The sequence below is a fragment of the Mytilus trossulus genome, chromosome 12 (assembly GCF_036588685.1).
Source record: "Mytilus trossulus isolate FHL-02 chromosome 12, PNRI_Mtr1.1.1.hap1, whole genome shotgun sequence".
NCBI classification, from domain to species: Eukaryota; Metazoa; Mollusca; class Bivalvia; order Mytilida; family Mytilidae; genus Mytilus; species Mytilus trossulus.
In genome coordinates, this window is record NC_086384.1 from 16,697,308 (window position 1) to 16,718,578 (window position 21,271).

Here is a 21,271-nt window from a genome sequence, read left to right on the forward strand (position 1 = left end):
TGGTAAGAAATGAGTGCACAGTAGTATTCTTTATTGTAATATGTTCCAAAGTAAGAAGTCTATGCATCATAGGTGTCATGACTGGTTACCGTTTGTTATGTCTTGGTTAAGGGGGATATATATTTTTACACTAAATCAATAAAGGATTTTTTTTAACCCATGCAATTTGTAAGTTTATCAATAAAAAGTTGATTAAGGACAACTATGATAAAAACAGGCCTTAAATTCCACCCCTGAGAGTAAAAAATGCTGATTCAGCAAATTTTGCCTGATCTGTGGGTGATAATGTAAAAATTTACCTAGAAAGTAGAACCTCATATTTTTTATATAACTTGCAAAACATTTTCAATTATAAATGTTCGCTTTAACTTTTCGCAGTGTCTGACACATGTGCAACCACTGAAATTTGAGACGCAACATTCTTCGGTTGCATGTACATCCTATTATTTTCACCGAAATAAATAAATTGCATAATTTCTTATTTTTTTCAACATATGTACAGCTATACTAGTTTTCTTCAGGTTTAATTTGTAGTTCTGATTTAACATGACACCAGTAGCAGCTTTTGGGAAACCAGTAAGTGGTTAAAGGGTCCTTACTTATTCATTTACCTCTCATATTGGTCTGAAATAGAGATAGAGATAGGGGTTTCTTTACATTGACTAGGCATTATTTTTGACAAAGAATGTTTTCATGATGTTATATCAGCAAGATTAAACGGTTTATTCATTTTCCATAAAAAATACCATTAATTGTTAAGATTTTCTGACAGTGAAAAGCTCAATAAAGGCAAATTGATTATGTAAGGGGACATAATTTAACTTAATGCATACATGAGAAATAGACAAACAGTCAACTTAGAGATGCATTCTAAGAAATGAGTGCACAGTAGTATTCTTTATTGTAATATGTTCCAAAGTAAGAAGTCTATGCATCATAGGTGTCATGACTGGTTACCGTTTGTTATGTCTTGGTTCAAGGGGGATATATATTTTTACACTAAATCAATAAAGGATTTTTTTTTAACCCATGCAATTTGTAAGTTTATCAATAAAAAGTTGATTAAGGACAACTATGATAAAAACAAGCCTTAAATTCCACCCCTGAGAGTAAAAAATGCTGATTCAGCAAATTTTGCCTGATCTGTGGGTGATAATGTAAAAATTTACCTAGAAAGTAGAACCTCATATTTTTTATATAACTTGCAAAACATTTTCAATTATAAATGTTCGCTTTAACTTTTGCAGTGTCTGACACATGTGCAACCACTGAAATTTGAGACGCAACATTCTTCGGTTGCATGTACATCCTATTATTTTCACCGAAATAAATAAATTGCATAATTTCTTATTTTTTTCAACATATGTACAGCTATACTAGTTTTCTTCAGGTTTAATTTGTAGTTCTGATTTAACATGACACCAGTAGCAGCTTTTGGGAAACCAGTAAGTGGTTAAAGGGTCCTTACTTATTCATTTACCTCTCATATTGGTCTGAAATAGAGATAGAGATAGGGGTTTCTTTACATTGACTAGGCATTATTTTTGACAAAGAATGTTTTCATGATGTTATATCAGCAAGATTAAACGGTTTATTCATTTTCCATAAAAAATACCATTAATTGTTAAGATTTTCTGACAGTGAAAAGCTCAATAAAGGCAAATTGATTATGTAAGGGGACATAATTTAACTTAATGCATACATGAGAAATAGACAAACAGTCAACTTAGAGATGCATTCTAGTACATGTATTGTGAAAAAGATTTTGGAATAATAGTTAATTGCAATCTAAAGACTCTTGTTGTATTGCCCTCATAATCTGGAAATGTTTAAAGTAGTATAAGGCATGCTGTAAAATGTGGAATGGACTTTAATATCATTTTTCATGATTTGGTGCTTAAACTGTTTCTTTCAGTCAGATAAACCATAAATAGAGTTGGCAATCCAATAATTCCTCCTGAATCACCATGTTTGACTTCTGTGTTGATTTGAAACATCATATATTTGGGTTTTGGACACTCCTTAAGTAAAAATGGTAAGATGAAAAAAAAGTGAAAATCTGCCAGATGGGGTAGGGATGTAATGTTTCATTTTTTTGGGTAAGAAATGAGTGCACAGTAGTATTCTTTATTGTAATATGTTCCAAAGTAAGAAGTCTATGCATCATAGGTGTCATGACTGGTTACCGTTTGTTATGTCTTGGTTAAGGGGGATATATATTTTTACACTAAATCAATAAAGGATTTTTTTTTAACCCATGCAATTTGTAAGTTTATCAATAAAAAGTTGATTAAGGACAACTATGATAAAAACAAGCCTTAAATTCCACTCCTGAGAGTAAAAAATGCTGATTCAGCAAATTTTGCCTGATCTGTGGGTGATAATGTAAAAATTTACCTAGAAAGTAGAACCTCATATTTTTTATATAACTTGCAAAACATTTTCAATTATAAATGTTCGCTTTAACTTTTGCAGTGTCTGACACATGTGCAACCACTGAAATTTGAGACGCAACATTCTTCGGTTGCATGTACATCCTATTATTTTCACCGAAATAAATAAATTGCATAATTTCTTATTTTTTTCAACATATGTACAGCTATACTAGTTTTCTTCAGGTTTAATTTGTAGTTCTGATTTAACATGACACCAGTAGCAGCTTTTGGGAAACCAGTAAGTGGTTAAAGGGTCCTTACTTATTCATTTACCTCTCATATTGGTCTGAAATAGAGATAGAGATAGGGGTTTCTTTACATTGACTAGGCATTATTTTTGACAAAGAATGTTTTCATGATGTTATATCAGCAAGATTAAACGGTTTATTCATTTTCCATAAAAAATACCATTAATTGTTAAGATTTTCTGACAGTGAAAAGCTCAATAAAGGCAAATTGATTATGTAAGGGGACATAATTTAACTTAATGCATACATGAGAAATAGACAAACAGTCAACTTAGAGATGCATTCTAGTACATGTATTGTGAAAAAGATTTTGGAATAATAGTTAATTGCAATCTAAAGACTCTTGTTGTATTGCCCTCATAATCTGGAAATGTTTAAAGTAGTATAAGGCATGCTGTAAAATGTGGAATGGACTTTAATATCATTTTTCATGATTTGGTGCTTAAACTGTTTCTTTCAGTCAGATAAACCATAAATAGAGTTGGCAATCCAATAATTCCTCCTGAATCACCATGTTTGACTTCTGTGTTGATTTGAAACATCATATATTTGGGTTTTGGACACTCCTTAAGTAAAAATGGTAAGATGAAAAGAAAGTGAAAATCTGCCAGATGGGGTAGGGATGTAATGTTTCATTTTTTTTGGTAAGAAATGAGTGCACAGTAGTACTCTATTGTAATATGTTCCAAAGTAAGAAGTCTATGCATCATAGGTGTCATGACTGGTTACCGTTTGTTATGTCTTGGTTAAGGGGGATATATATTTTTACACTAAATCAATAAAGGATTTTTTTTTAACCCATGCAATTTGTAAGTTTATCAATAAAAAGTTGATTAAGGACAACTATGATAAAAACAAGCCTTAAATTCCACCCCTGAGAGTAAAAAATGCTGATTCAGCAAATTTTGCCTGATCTGTGGGTGATAATGTAAAAATTTACCTAGAAAGTAGAACCTCATATTTTTTATATAACTTGCAAAACATTTTCAATTATAAATGTTCACTTTAACTTTTCGCAGTGTCTGACACATGTGCAACCACTGAAATTTGAGACGCAACATTCTTCGGTTGCATGTACATCCTATTATTTTCACCGAAATAAATAAATTGCATAATTTCTTATTTTTTTCAACATATGTACAGCTATACTAGTTTTCTTCAGGTTTAATTTGTAGTTCTGATTTAACATGACACCAGTAGCAGCTTTTGGGAAACCAGTAAGTGGTTAAAGGGTCCTTACTTATTCATTTACCTCTCATATTGGTCTGAAATAGAGATAGAGATAGGGGTTTCTTTACATTGACTAGGCATTATTTTTGACAAAGAATGTTTTCATGATGTTATATCAGCAAGATTAAACGGTTTATTCATTTTCCATGCAAATACCATTAATTGTTAAGATTTTCTGACAGTGAAAAGCTCAATAAAGGCAAATTGATTATGTAAGGGGACATAATTTAAATTAATGCATACATGAGAAATAGACAAACAGTCAACTTAGAGATGTATTCTAGTACATGTATTGTGAAAAAGATTTTGGAATAATAGTTAATTGCAATCTAAAGACTCTTGTTGTATTGCCCTCATAATCTGGAAATGTTTAAAGTAGTATAAGGCATGCTGTAAAATGTGGAATGGACTTTAATATCATTTTTCATGATTTGGTGCTTAAACTGTTTCTTTCAGTCAGATAAACCATAAATAGAGTTGGCAATCCAATAATTCCTCCTGAATCACCATGTTTGACTTCTGTGTTGATTTGAAACATCATATATTTGGGTTTTGGACACTCCTTAAGTAAAAATGGTAAGATGAAAAAAAAGTGAAAATCTGCCAGATGGGGTAGGGATGTAATGTTTCATTTTGTTTGGTAAGAAATGAGTGCACAGTAGTATTCTTTATTGTAATATGTTCCAAAGTAAGAAGTCTATGCATCATAGGTGTCATGACTGGTTACCGTTTGTTATGTCTTGGTTAAGGGGGATATATATTTTTACACTAAATCAATAAAGGATTTTTTTTTAACCCATGCAATTTGTAAGTTTATCAATAAAAAGTTGATTAAGGACAACTATGATAAAAACAAGCCTTAAATTCCACCCCTGAGAGTAAAAAATGCTGATTCAGCAAATTTTGCCTGATCTGTGGGTGATAATGTAAAAATTTACCTAGAAAGTAGAACCTCATATTTTTTATATAACTTACAAAACATTTTCAATTATAAATGTTCGCTTTAACTTTTCGCAGTGTCTGACACATGTGCAACCACTGAAATTTGAGACGCAACATTCTTCGGTTGCATGTACATCCTATTATTTTCACCAAAATAAATGAATTGCATAATTTCTTATTTTTTTCAACATATGTACAGCTATACTAGTTTTCTTCAGGTTTAATTTGTAGTTCTGATTTAACATGACACCAGTAGCAGCTTTTGGGAAACCAGTAAGTGGTTAAAGGGTCCTTACTTATTCATTTACCTCTCATATTGGTCTGAAATAGAGATAGAGATAGGGGTTTCTTTACATTGACTAGGCATTATTTTTGACAAAGAATGTTTTCTTGATGTTATATCAGCAAGATTAAACGGTTTATTCATTTTCCATAAAAAATACCATTAATTGTTAAGATTTTCTGACAGTGAAAAGCTCAATAAAGGCAAATTGATTATGTAAGGGGACATAATTTAACTTAATGCATACATGAGAAATAGACAAACAGTCAACTTAGAGATGTATTCTAGTACATGTATTGTGAAAAAGATTTTGGAATAATAGTTAATTGCAATCTAAAGACTCTTGTTGTATTGCCCTCATAATCTGGAAATGTTTAAAGTAGTATAAGGCATGCTGTAAAATGTGGAATGGACTTTAATATCATTTTTCATGATTTGGTGCTTAAACTGTTTCTTTCAGTCAGATAAACCATAAATAGAGTTGGCAATCCAATAATTCCTCCTGAATCACCATGTTTGACTTCTGTGTTGATTTGAAACATCATATATTTGGGTTTTGGACACTCCTTAAGTAAAAATGGTAAGTTGAAAAAAAACTGAAAATCTGCCAGATGGGGTAGGGATGTAATGTTTCATTTTTTTTGGTAAGAAATGAGTGCACAGGTATTCTTTATTGTAATATGTTCCAAAGTAAGAAGTCTATGCATCATAGGTTTCATGACTGGTTACCGTTTGTTATGTCTTGGTTAAGGGGGATATATATTTTTACACTAAATCAATAAAGGATTTTTTTTTACCCATGCAATTTGTAAGTTTATCAATAAAAAGTTGATTAAGGGCAACTATGATAAAAACAAGCCTTAAATTCCACCCCTGAGAGTAAAAAATGCTGATTCAGCAAATTTTGCCTGATCTGTGGGTGATAATGTAAAAATTTACCTAGAAAGTATAGAACCTCATTATTTTTATATAACTTGCAAAACATTTTCAATTATAAATGCTCGCTTTAACTTTTCGCAGTGTCTGACACATGTGCAACCACTGAAATTTGAGATGCGACATTCTTCGGTTGCATGTACATCCTATTATTTTCACCGAAATAAATAAATTGCATAATTTCTTATTTTTTTCAACACAAGTACAGCTATACTAGTTTTCTTCAGGTTTAATTTGTAGTTCTGATTTAACATGACACCAGTAGCAGCTTTTGGGAAACCAGTAAGTGGTTAAAGGGTCCTTACTTATTCTTTTACCTCTCATAATGGTCTGAAATAGAGATAGAGATAGGGGTTTCTTTACATTGACTAGGCATTATTTTTGACAAAGAATGTTTTCATGATGTTATATCAGCAAGATTAAATGGTTTATTCATTTTCCATGCAAATACCATTAATTGTTAAGATTTTCTGACAGTGAAAAGCTCAATAAAGGCAAATTGATTATGTAAGGGGACATAATTTAACTTAATGCATACATGAGAAATAGACAAACAGTCAACTTAGAGATGTATTCTAGTACATGTATTGTGAAAATGATTTTGGAATAATAGTTAATTGTAATCTAAAGACTCTTGTTGTATTGCCCTCATAATCTGGAAATGTTTAAAGTAGTATAAGGCATGCTGTAAAATGTGGAATGGACTTTCTTTCAGTCAGATTAACCATTAATAGAGTTGGCAATCCAATAATTCCTCCTGAATCACCATGTTTGACTTCTGTGTTGATTTCACTACAAAAGTCAAAAAGTCTGAAAAGACCAGTTTTTGTCTTGATTTGCATGAACTTTTACTTGACATTCTCCAAAAGTATGACTCGTGTCTTAATTTTTCTTGACAAATTCACATTTATATCAAATTTGTATGAAATTAACTCGACATATTCTTGACATTCTGAATATGTCTTAAAATTTCTTGACAAATTCTTGACATTTGAATACTGTCTTGAAATTTCTCGACATATTCTCGACATTCTTATTCTTTCTCAGTATGGCTTGACATATTCTGAACATTTTGAATTGTGTCTTAAATTTACTTGACAGTTCTGAGTTTTACAAATCATGATCAATATTCATAATATAACTTTAGTCTTTATTTCTTTTTACATAATATACTGTTGTTTTAAGTTACATATCTTACAACAAATATGAAAGTTGGGCATGTAAAATAATTGAAAATTTGGGTATCTAAATAATTTCACAAATGCAAATATGGCTATGAAATCTAAGGTATAAAATAATTTAAATGAGGGTGTGTTGAAATAAAACAATTAAATGTGGGTTGTTTTTAAAATTACAAATGTTGATTCCTAAATCTTATTAATTAAATGATTAAAACCAATCATACGGTAGACATATTTCATTCTACATTCATAATATCAAATGTTAATATGGTAAATAATTATTGTACAAAAATGTGGTTTATATAAATAGCAAATTATGATGATATTAAAATCATTCATTTAACAGAAGAAAAATGTGTGTAATGTCATCTGTTGGAATGTATATTAAGTAGTACACATGGAAAGGATGTTCCCCATAAAATTAAGGTATTACACACCCCAGAATACACCCAACTGTCAAATAGAAATTACTGATTTACCTATAAGCAGCCATACAACTTATCAGTTGACCTGCCATAATGATTCCAAAGATTAAAGGAAAATTATTATCTACTATACAGGAATAATAATTTAAAAAAGTATTCATAATGGGTCCCATCAATGATTTCTTTTTTCTATTCAAATTTGAGTGTTGAATTTTATAATTTTTAATCAATGATTTCATTGGTCTCAAACATTTAACATACATACATAATATAGATCTAAACATTTTTTCTCTTTTTAGGAAGGAGTTATCACAAATTTATGTTGATAAAAAATAATAAAATTCAACACCCAAATTTAAATAAAAAATGTTTTTGGGTTGTTCTAAAAAAGAAAATGAGTTTGAATCAAGATGAGAACAAATTCTTTGACCAACACGAACGCCCCCCCCCCCTCCTCTTTTTTAACCACACAGACCTAAAAGATGTCATAAACCGTGCAGAATAAGTCTGTACACATTTCAGGCAAAATTTTTACTGTTGAGATAGTGTCAAGACATAATTGATACTGTCAAGAATGTGTCAAGACATATTCAGACATTATTTAGAATGGCAGGAATATGTCAAGACATATTCAGACATTATTAAGAATGTCAAGAATATGTCAAGACAGATCGAGACAAATTTTAGACAGTCAAGAATTGGTCGAGACTAATCCAGACTCTTATCAGATGATACAGGAAGTGTTGAGAAATTTTAAGACAATGTTAATACTGTCAAGACACTTGTCAAGAAAAACCAAGAACCTTTTTAGACAAACTAATACTATGTCAAGAATTTTTTTAAATTATGCAGACATATTAAGAATGTCAAGTACAAATTCATGCAAATTCAGACAAAAACTGGTCTTTTCAGACTTTTTGACTTTTGTAGTGTTTGAAACATCATATATTTGGGTTTTGGACACTCCTTAAGTAAAAATGGTAAGATGAAAAAAAAGTGAAAATCTGCCAGATGGGGTAGGGATGTAATGTTTCATTTTTTTGGGTAAGAAATGAGTGCACAGTAGTATTCTTTATTGTAATATGTTCCAAAGTAAGAAGTCTATGCATCATAGGTGTCATGACTGGTTTCAAGTTTGTTATGTCTTGGTTGAGGTGGCACGGTAGTATTTGCATTCCAGAATTTAGGTTGCTCTTTTGTGTACCCTACTTAGGTTAATGTATCTAAACAGTGCGATTGGACAAAAAATACAGTATCAACTGAACTTACTTTCCTGAACTGAGGGATGAATCAGGTGTAGAAAAATATGAAATAATTTTACATACAGATGAAAATGATTTTTTGAGAATTTTTTTAAATTTTGTATTCACTGCACCATAAAAGACCTAAAAGTACTAGTGGCCTTAGGTTTTTAAAAATAGCAAAAAAAGTAAACAGTCATGATACATATTCAAATTCATTTCTGAATAGTAAAATGAAAGTACTTCAGTTAACTGTGAATGTAGAATTTTTTGCAGTGTTAGAAAGTGTTGAAAATTCTAAAAAGGCTATCATTATCCCTTATGGGCCAGGAAATACTACCGTGCCACCTAAAAGTACAGATTATAGTTTTTACAACCAAAGGTTATATGTTTTTACACATGGTATTCACACACAAACAACTGTTGAATGGTTGCACTTATACCGAATATTACCTACAAATGTCTTGCGAAATATACATTTACCATGTTTACCAAAATCAAACCTAAATGTGTGTCTCCCTTCTGCACTCGTAAAACGAAACTAAGGTCAAGTTTGCTGTCCATATTTATATATAAACTAGATGTAAGTTTAGTCAATTTCACTTCGTAAAATTCGATTTTTGTCTTAAAACTCAGGTTTTGTATAATCCTATTTTTGTATGTATTAATCATTCAGGGAAGAAAAAACATGTCAAACGTATGCAGTAATCTGTCCAAATGAGGAAGGAATAACAAGTATATTTAGGACAAACAGGCGATACACTGTATCAAAGGATGTTGTTGAACTTTTAAAACAGACAATCCAGTAGCAACCCACTTGATTCAACATAACCATTAGATACAAATTCTAAGGGGAACTGCAGCGAAAAGAGTATTTGGCTCAGAAATATACCGAAAAACTAAAGATGCCATTTGGATTAAAATATTAAAAACTTACATCCTGACGGACTGAACACTATGTACGAACGATATTGAAAAAAAATATGAAAAATGAAAAAAAGAGGCAAATGAACGTCATATAAGTTATTGTAACGAAATGAACATGTATCAAAGCGATGTAATTGTTGAAATTTTAAGTGATTACTGAGATCTTGCTGTGCAATTACTACTATGCCTTAGTCTTTGTCTATGAAATGACTTTATACATTGGAGTAATCTTCCCGTGCATTTTGTTGCAATTTAAAACTGTCTTGCTACACATTTGGCAACCAGCTTCTTTTGGTACACCAAAAAGTACCTGAAAAAGGAATTTATAAACAAAACATTAAATTTTTCTTTAAGTTCATTAAAACAATGTATTTAGTATTTTTTTTCCAAAGTAACAAAATCCTATAAAAAATTTATAAGGGTCTGGTTGGGGGTACTTTATTCCATTTTTCTTTTTTGCCCGTCATTCTCATTTTTTACATTTCAGCAAATCAAAAGTAACCATTCATTCTGCACTTTTTTAAGTTTCGGTTTTAATAATGGTCATTCGGAATGTTTCGTTGTACAAGTAAAGTTTTATTTAAATAAACATATGTCAAAATCACAAATGTATGAACCAAACATTTACTATAATAAATATATATTCTATAAAGGCCTAAAAGTTTAACTAAAGTTTCTGTTCACGGTAAAAACCAGTTGCTCATGTAGTTACTGTTATTTATGTGAGCTCTCCGGTGTAAATAAATGTGGTTTAGTTTATTTTTATAACCATCGTTATATATTTACAACCTTTATATTACTGCACAGAATAGCACTATTTATAGAAGTTACCTGGCACCTTTAAACGTAACTATTATCCTTCTGCGTGTTTGGTTTAAGTTTAAAAAATTGCATATTTCCGGTTGGCTGAGAGAAAGTAAATATACACATTTTAGTTTTTACATCCGTAGGTAATACGTTTTAACACCTGATATTCAAACACAAAAAACTGTTAAATGGTTACTCCATTACCGGACATTACCAACATTGGTCATGCGACGTATATAAATACCAAAATTTAAAACACGGTGATACATCCAAGGATATTAAAACACCGCGCGTGCGTCAAGTTATTTACTTAAGATGCCCCCCTTACAATTTCACTAAAGGCCTTAACTGGTTCTTCTGCTGTCTGAATTTTGATGAAGATATCCGGTAGTAGGTTCCTGTTTTTAATGGTATTTGGAATGAAACTGTATTTTAATGTGTCTGTTTTCGTTTGAAATCTGAGGAAATGTTGGCTGTGCATGTTCTTGGTTGTCCGGGATGGTTTGTCAGTTGGTCGGATGGTAAGTTTGCTTGACCGTGTATACTTTTGCAGAAAAGGATCAGTCTGTTTTGTGTACGGCGGTCTTTTAGTGATGTTGATTGCAGTTGTTCTAAAATTGCTGTCATACTTCCGGGTTCATAGTTGTAGTTTGATGTTATAAACTTAGCCGCTCTTTTCTGTACATTTTCCAGTTGGTCTTTGAGATATATTTAATGTGGGTCCCAGGCAGTGCTTGCATATTCTAAGACAGGTCGTATCAGTCTTTTATATGCCTGTAGTTTAACTTCAAGTGGACATGCGGATAGATTTCTTTTTAGTTAACCTAATGTCCTATAAGATTTATTGCATATTTCCTCTATGTGCTTTCCCCAGTATAGATCGTTTGTGATGTTTACTCCTAGATATTTTATGGATGTTAAAAATTGGAGTTCCGTATTTTTTTTAGAGTGTATTTAATTTTCTTCTTGCGACTCAATGTCATCATGTTGCATTAATAAATTTAACTGGTTGATATCTCATACCCCAATTAGTCGCCCTGTTACCAAAGGTATCTATATCTTTCTGTAGTTCTGCACAGTCATCTTCAGTTTTAATTTCTCTGTAGCATACACAGTCGTCTGCAAACAGCCTAATTTCTGATGTTACGTTTTCTGCTATGTCGTTGATATGGACTAGAAATAGATTGGACCAAGAATCGTTCCTTGAGGTACTCCTGACAGGACTGACGATGTTTTGGATTAAACCCCGTTCACTATCACACACTGAGATCTTGTAGATAGAAAGGCGTCAATCCAATTCAAGATGTTTTTGGGCACGCCATATTTGTGAAGTTTACTTTTTAAAAGCTCGTGCGGTACGGTGTCAAATGCTTTTTCAAAATTCAAAAGTCTATTTCACCTCGTTTAATTCGATTTCTGTCTTAAAATGCAGGCTTAGTGTTATCCTTTTTTTACTTATTTATATATATAAAAAAAGAAAAAAGAAAAAGTGCGGCAAATGAACGTCATATCAGTTACTGTAAAGTAATGTATCCAAGCGATGTTATTGTGATGTTGTGATTTCTTCAAATGGAGATGCCCGTAATGGCCGAAACGTATGGATACTTGTGTTCTAGAGTTCCGCCCCTTAACAAATGGCCGTATTCCTACTCAAGTTTCCCTCAACCAAATGTTATAAATTTTATACACAATGCGTATTACCACAAAAAAAAAAGTCGGGTTTTAATAAAGGTGGTGTATTTTTTACAGATTTAGAGTTATGTCCTTTACAAATGGAATAATTGCTATTTTTTTTCGTTTCCGTTCTCTAATTTAATATATTGCCTCAACCAAATGTTATAAAACTTATACACAATATTTATAACCACAAAACTAAGTACAAGTACGAATATGGGGAGTCTCACTATTATCGTTCTTGATATATGTCTCTTTATTTAAGAAATAATTCATGGGGGCTTGAATATATCGTTATTTTACCACGGGTTGGCCCTTTATGACAAATATTTTACCCTGAGCGATAGCGAGGGGTAAAATATCGGCATAAAGGGACAACCCGTGGTAAAATCTAGATATATTCAAGCCCCCATGAATTATTTCGATTCTAATAGGACAAATACGGCAATTTTTTTGAATCGAAGCGCTCTAGGTGGAGGCCATTTTTTGCCGTTCCCATAAATTAACGCACTTTTAGATTGGCGTAAAAGAACAGAGCAAACAGAATAAGTGACATGCTCAAACTATTCACAAAACTTATTTATATACATTTGGATGAATTTTAATGATAACTTATATATTTGTTCTATGCATATAAAAAATGGGTTTATACCACATTCTAGCATCGTTTGTTAACGTTTCCTTGTTGTGATGTTTTTCGGTATCAAAAGCGTGTATTTTCCCGTAAAATGCTTAAATTATAACGTCATCATTCTATGACGTCGGGTACTTCATTCATAAAAAAACATATGACGTGGGAGTACGATCGGAACAGCCAATGCAATATATTCCTATTTTACCACGGGTGTGTACTCAAAGCGTTTGAAGGACGTCATGTTAGAATACGTTATATGCAAGCGGGGGCATCATCTGTGTCCATGGACACATTCCCAATTAGTTTTTGTTGATGTATTATACTGACCTTCAAAACTCAAATTCTGATATATGAAACTAATAAAGTGAATCAGTAGAGAAAGCTCTGATTGTAATTTGCCACTTTTCCTTTGTGGTGATTTTAATTGCGATATATTGTCCAGCACAAGAAACTCATTGAAAAAGTTACTTAACCATTTACATTTACAAAATGGTGTTAGGGAGTGTACCAACTTTAAAACCCAAACTGGAACTTGCATTGATTTATGTGTGACAAATCTGAAAAACGTGATTAAATCGGTTATTGTTCTAACTTAGATATGCAGTTCTCATTCTCCTGTTTTAGCTGAATTTTCTTTAAAAACTTTTTAACAAAACTCGTTTTAAAGGCAAATGTATTATTCCAAGCGTAAAGATTATGAGGGTATAAAAAGCCAATTGGTAAAAACTGACTTGGATGATGTAGATTTTAGCTCAAATAATTTTACTAATGTTTAAAAGAACCTTTGGAAATATTGTCAATACATATATACCTACTAAAACTATTACAGTGTTACAAATGATAAATCATTTATGAAAAAAATAAAGTAGAAACAAGATAGATCTAAGACCCCGTAGTAGAACTTATTAACATTAGTTCTGAAAAGTAAAATAACAAAAATGCCAAAATCGAAGGAAGTTCAAAACGGAAATTCCCTTATGTTAAGCTAAAAAACACCAACCTAAACGGAAAACTACTGCCATAGTTTTGACTAGATACAGACATATCCTTTTGTAGGAAACGGTGGTGGAATAACCCTGGGAGGCATTTCTGCTCCTGACAACAGTTATAAAATCTCTTTAAAGGGAAACAATAAGAATGAATTAGGCTAGACTAAAAAAGATAGTGGTGTATTTGATGTCATTTTGAAATTTCGATGTTTAAAGGAGATCTATAATTATTTCTGTTAATTCTATTCGCAACATTGATATAAAGACTCTAGTTATGTTGGAGTTTGACATCCTTACTGTATAAACACAAACAGTAAAGATAAAATATTCCTATTGCATTCTACATATTTCATTGAAAAGGATGATAGGAATCACACATTTCTGTGTTTTTACCAAAGTTGTCATTTGGTTGTTGTTTCATTGACGTGTATCGAAATACTCATTTAGTCATATTCTCTATGTGCTTATTACACACTGTTCGGTCAAATTATTTTATAGCGTACAAACTCACTTGTAATTAGTTCGAGGGAAGTTTTCTTTTATACCACTAGCACTAGCTTTATAAGAAGCCAAGTATAGTGTTTCCATTTTGTACGTTGGAAAGGAATCTCTCAATAGTATTGGGTCCTTAACAAAAGCGTTATGTCTGTCGCAACTAAATTAACAAACTGATATTTATGCTGATTCCCTTTTTAGCACAATTACAAAAAAAAAATCTATTCCTAATTGTGCAACAAACAAAAATTATGTTTATACTTACTGCTTATCAAGTCAGTAACAAAAGATAAACGTCTTGTTTTAGATGCGAAATCTTTTCTTTGTGTCGATAAAAATTTGAAAATACCTTGTGTTGATTAGTTTGCTATTTTTTATAAAGATTGATTGGACAAAATAAAAATGAAATGAACATATGGTCGAACTTAACTCTCATTGACGATATTTTATTATTAAGCAAAATACTTATTTTGGTTTTTATTGTCCACACAAATGGAAACAACACGTCATAAATTGCATGTGTCCGACGCGTTTTTCTTGATCTTTTACAAGATGTTGAATGCAGTGATTGAGTTTAAGTATTTTTGACTCGATCAACTAGTTATATATTATACATCCGACCTACTTTTACATTCTAATGGATTTTTTTTTCAGGCTTATAATGGAGAAAATGTATTTTGTAATTTTTATGATTACATGCGCTGTCTTTGAAGCCACCGTGATTGGGTGTCCTTCTTCGTGTATCTGCACGAACACAGATGTTAGTTGCAAAGAAAGATCTCTAACAACAGTCCCATTAGACATTCCAACTTCAACAAAAACATTGTGAGTATTTAAAGTGTCTATTCAACTAAAACAAAACATACGAACTGTACGTTTGTTGATGGTCATAAAAAAATCAGTATTTCAAAGTTTAGAAAAAATTTACGAAGCTAGTTAAATAAAATAATTGTGTAAATCAAGTATATTGTTACCTATCAGAATACCTGTCTCAGTATAACTTTGCAGAGGGAGTTGTTATTTCTCACTATGCAAGTACAACATACGTTGTAGACATTTAAAGGTAAATATTTGTTTGAATCAAATGAACTGATACTTATCCGAATACTTGCCTCAGTATAACCTTGCCGGAGTGATTTGTAAAACCACGATATGCACTTACTTATAAGTCAATTTTGAGACTTTTAAATGTCAATATTTAAGGTTTTATCGTTACAATAAATATGCAAACACTGGAGAACTGATTTTTTATGCGTGTTTTAACCTCTGCGTACAAAATAACTAACAACAGTATATTTTTATTGAATAATAAATCTTTTTAAACAACAAAGCTTTTCATTAGAAACCTGAACCATTAATATATACTATTCATTTATAAAATATACCTTGTCTGTACATATGAGTCAAGCAAAGAGTGTAAATTAATCTTAACAATAGGGGTTATAAGTGTTTAACCTGAGTACAAAAAGTAACAATAAAAAAGGAAAATTACAATTTGACACTTTGTACGTGGCATTTGTGTAATGATCACGCGTAATTAAAAGCAATACTATTTTTTTATACCAAATCAAAATAAAGAGATGTTATAGGATTTCACTATGAAACAACTTTAAATCAAAACAGTCCGAACGACAATCAATAGATAATAAACCGACTACTCACAATTCAAAACTGTCACCGTATAGTAAGATTTGAAAGGCTTCAGTCCCTCTTGAAGTTCTTTTATATACGTCTTGTAAGTCTTCTTTTCGAATTTTAAAGGAGAAGGTTAAGATATCATGCAAATGTGTTACACCTGAAACACATGCATTGCGCCTTTCTTGAGTCGAGACCTCACCATGAGCTGTCTTTTGTCATAGTGTATTATTTTTGAAAGATTTCCGTGTTACTGACAGCTCATAGTTTTGCTTAAATTATCAAAGTTTTTAAACAAGATTCGAATAAGAACATACTATTATATTTGGACACATCTGGATCTGTTAAGACTGTTTCCCCCCCTCTTTGTCTTCAACAAAAATCTGTTATGCTATCTCATCATGTGTCTCAGTAGACATTTTTAAAAAGTCATTCATACCGTCACCTAACCCAATGCTGACTAATATATTAATATAAAAATAATTTGTAACTGATATTGATAAAAGTTTGGTATAAACTTGAAAAAAAAATCAAATCAAAAACGTTCTAAATGTAATACGTCCAAATATATATAATTTATAATTTCAATTATTTACTAGCAACTCCTGTTTATTTACGTATCGGAGGAAATGTTCTAACCACGGCTTGCAAACATTCAAAGATTCAACAATTTTTACACAGATACTATACTTATTGGTTATTTATTTTTCAATGTCTGTCTTGTCCCAATCGGTAAAAGTGCGGACTACCATTTTTCCTTAAATTTTTTTAATTTTCTTTTCAACTTGTACAATTGGTTTAGTCCAAGGACTAGAAAATTAGTGTATCGACGTTTTTTTATTTGGTGTTGTCATAGGGTAAGAGAAATAACATGTATCGATGGTTTTTGTTTTTTGTGAAGTATTAGGGTTAAACAATTAACACGTACAGATGATTGTGTATTTGGTAATGTCGTAGGGTTAAACATTCAAATGTTCCGATGGTTTTATATTAGTTCATGTCTTATGGTCAGTGACTATTATATCATGCACCAATGGTTTTGTATTTGTAGATGTAATAAGGGATAGATAAAGTTTACATTATTAACATGTACCGATAATTCTTGAGTTTGATAATGTCTTAATGTTGAACAAGAGACATTTATTATTGCGTTATCGTTAGATGCCCAATAAATCAATTTGAAATATCTGTGATTCTCCAGAGTAACCCGAAGGATGTCAGATGTTGAACAGGGCAAGTCGATATGCCCCCAGCAACACCGTTTTCCAATCCTTTTAGGGTTGGAGGTTTGGGGGGGGGGGGGTCGGTCGTATAGCTCAATCGTTCGTTCTCTATATGTCTTGGTCAGTTTTGTTTCGCCTTATGAGCTTTGCATTTCTTTTTTTCCTCATTTTTTAAAGAAATAATGTTAGAATTACTTCTTTAATAATAGACCGCAAGTGACCAATATTATGCTGTCAGTTATCTGAAAGAGTATACAAATATGGTACGTACTGACCACTGAAACATGGATAGACTACACAAAAGAATCCAGTCCATATCACATGTTTTACATACATTTTGTTAATCAATATTGTTCTTCGTCTCTTTTGTAGAATTGTTATGCTTCAAATATATGTTCTTGTATTCATTTCACGTTAATGGTGTTTCCATATGGTAAACAAACACAAGTATTCTTTATGTGCAGTCTTTTTAAAATTATTTGATAGATCGATTTTTGATTAGATTTTCGATGAAAGTTGAATTTGTTTAGATTATGTAACAGATTGAAATATCTTTGCTATCTTTTTAAAAGACAAAGACTAAACTTCATTTTGCAACATTACATTTTCTTAAAATAATGTTTTGAACACTTTAACCAGTTGAGGAACGGCATACCTAAACAGTGGCTATAGAATTGTATTAAAAGTATATATCAATACAATCGAAACGACCTACTGAATAGGACCCTGTTTTTATTGTTTGCATGTAAATGGTTGGATTTGTTTTAGTTTATGGTAAGGTTTCAGGACCAGTGTAAGTATTAAGGTTAGTGTTTGAAAGTGGTTAGTTTTAGGGTGAATGACAATTAAGAACGATCTGTTAAGGTAAACAAAAATATCTCAATGATTCAGACAGATGTTTAAGATACGAGAAAATAGTTCTCCTACATGTACTTTGAACGATATATAACCGGACGGTCAAGGGTATGATACTTACACAAAAACTATTCCCACAGAATTAAAATGAGAACGATTAAAATCGACATTATCTTGTGTTTGTGATAGAGTCCCGAAGAATATAAAATTAAAATGGAATTTTGCAATCGTAACTTTTTTAAAACGGTACTCATAAGTTAAGGAAAGCTGTCGTAAGTTACTACTGAACGAGGAATGAAAACTGTTTAATCTATTATTAATACTTTTACCAAAAATATTTTACTAAAAACATAAAGGAAACCATTGTGCAAAGTACATAATATGTGTTAAGAATATGGGTTCCTTTTGGGCAACTAAGATAACTGAGTTTTTGGTGACTTTATACTGATTGTACACAAATCTATTTACCTTTACCCTGTTGCCAAAAGATATTGACATGATTGCATAAAGGAATCAATCTATGTTGTCCGTAGGTCCTACTTAAAGTCATCCAACATTTGTTTCGACCTAGCTGTTATAGAATAAGCCCACTAAGATAGCTATTATTGTTTTTAAATTCAATATTTATAAAGCGTTATATGTGTTTAGGAACATCACGAGTTTTTATAGGTTCAAGAGATGACCATGCATTTGTTTTCATTTTAAGTTCCCTTGATCAGTTAAGCTATTCACGTATAATAACTATTTAAGACACACATTAGTCAGAATCCATGATATTTATTAAGCAGCGTTCAAACATCTCTGCATCACTGCAATTTAACGACAAATATTTCATTTATAAAGTGTAAATTTTACCATTTTAAAGAAATGAAAAACAAGGACGTAAGATTAAGGCAATTCGATAATAGATAACCTTATAGATATCACTTTTGTTCATTGAGAGATTACCCGGCATCATTTTATGACATGTTTGTAAACTGCAGCAGGAATGATTATAAGAGGCTAAGATTTTTTTATCATACATGTTGGATTCTGTGGATAATCGACTGTATTCCAAGTTTATATAAAACATATATCAACAAATATCGATATATTTTAATACATTACTGATTGTGGTTTAGTCTGAAATGTTTTATACGACTTAAAACAAATCTTTTTTTAATAAGAGGTTTAAAAAATAGGCGCATTTGTGCAAAGTTTTAGAGGGTATACACTGACATATTTTAACCAAATTTTTATTTGAAAAAAATAAAAACACAATTGAAACATGTTGCTTAAATTATAATTTACTAGAACACACCCGCGAAATCGCGGGCATATACAGTTTGTGAACTGTTGTAGGATGATTTTTTGTAAAAGATATTTTGTATGGAGAATTTCATAAAAGGTATCAAAAGCCCTCTACCTGTTTCCTTTCTGTTAAATTGAATTATTTTCGTGTTTCTGGCCTTAGACCACAATTATTCTTCTCCTTTGCTACAATGCATCTTTTGGTAAAAGTCAAATTAAATAAGAAATTTGCACCGCTTCAAACATAAAATAAATGTAACTGCATATATATAGACCATCATAGTCTAATAAAATATGCTTCTAGGACAACTCATCAGTGCTTTATCTTTTAAGAGCCTTTTAACATGCCAATGTTAGATTATGAATCTTGTATTATAAATTACTAAAACCTACTAAGGCTAATTTGAGGGGTGTTCGGAGGGGTCCTGATCCCGAAATCCCGGGCTTAAAAACATGAAATCCCGAGATGCAGAATTTAAAGAAATTCATATCCCGAAATCCAAAAATATATTCCCGGATCCCGGAAGGATTAATCCCCAAACCCGAGCTTAAAAACACCCGATCCCGACGTCCCGAAAAAGGTCCTGCCTCCCTCTAATCTCTACCCTACTTACAATTTTACCAAATCACTACTTTCACTTTCAACTATAAATTTTAATGCCCCATTTATGGGCGTTATGTTTTCTAGCCTGTGCGTTTTTCGTTCCTTCGTCTGTCTGTCCCGCTTCAGGTTAAGGCTTTTGGTAGAGGTAGTTTTTGATGAAGTTGAAGTCCAATCAACTCGAAACTAAGTAAATATAGTGGCATCCGTGTATTATGGACATATTCTTGTTTCCACATGTTTTACTTATTTTAATATATATGTAACTGGTATATGATCCCTTAAATAGTAAACATTTCAAAGAAAACAGTAGACAGAATACAGATAGTCTATATATTAAAGTAGTATAATCGTAATTAGTTTACATGTAAATAAACGCGAAAAATAATTGTCCTCTCTAAGGAGGTATAAAAGTTGTGGTTCTTGCGATCTAAACACCATGATATGGAGAACGCTCTGATTGACTTATTTATTTTTCATTTTTGTTATCTATCATACAATTGGTTGTACTTGTGCATGTTTCAAACCGGAAGTCTTATCTATGACTAATAGTCAGTCTGATGACGGAATCAATATCCGGACTCCTTTAGGTGTCATACCACCAATTACTCCCTCAAATTTAGAACGTGAAAGTAGGCCTACTCGGACAAAAAATAGTGCATTTGATGTCATTGTTCACCTAAACTAACCAATAAATTTTCAGAAATGAAACTTTTGTTGAAAGAGAAATATATCAAGACCATTTTGAGCCAAAGTTTATCTGTCTAGGAGTTTGCATTTAAAATTGAGGATTAATACACTCCGTGGTATACTAATTTAAGATTTTCAGAAAACCAGGGGTTATTTTTAGTGGTACCTCCTTTCGGAAGCTCTCTTCTTTCTTATATGATTTAGAATGTATATTGAAAATCGGCATGCAGAAAGGTGACACCTGTACAATTCAGGATATACCTAGTTTCTATGAAGTTAAACTTAAGGTAAAATATTTAGAAAGCTGTGAAAATTGCAAAATTTGGTTGAACAGATAGGGACTTTTAATTGGTGGTATGACACCTTTAAGCAAAATGCGGTGAAACATCAAATTCAGAAAACAATTGATTTTTTTTGTCTGAACTGATCTTATGAAATAATACTAGGCATATTTCAATCTTTTTGGGGGCAAAATGTCACATATTGCATATTTAGAGCCTAAAACTTGAGTTTGTGCTATTTTTAGCTTT

The 21,271-nt window shown here is 31.5% G+C and overlaps 1 protein-coding gene across 1 annotated transcript in view; it reads left to right on the forward strand.

Annotated features, from left to right (window-relative positions):
* The window catches only part of LOC134692260 (leucine-rich repeat and transmembrane domain-containing protein 2-like), a 40,400-nt gene that overhangs the window by 7,330 nt on the left and 11,799 nt on the right, over positions 1–21,271 (forward strand). The window contains exon 2 of the mRNA XM_063552711.1: positions 15,102–15,272. Coding sequence (XP_063408781.1) covers positions 15,109–15,272 — 164 coding nt within the window. The 5' untranslated portion in view covers positions 15,102–15,108. The remainder of the gene's footprint in view (positions 1–15,101; positions 15,273–21,271) is intronic.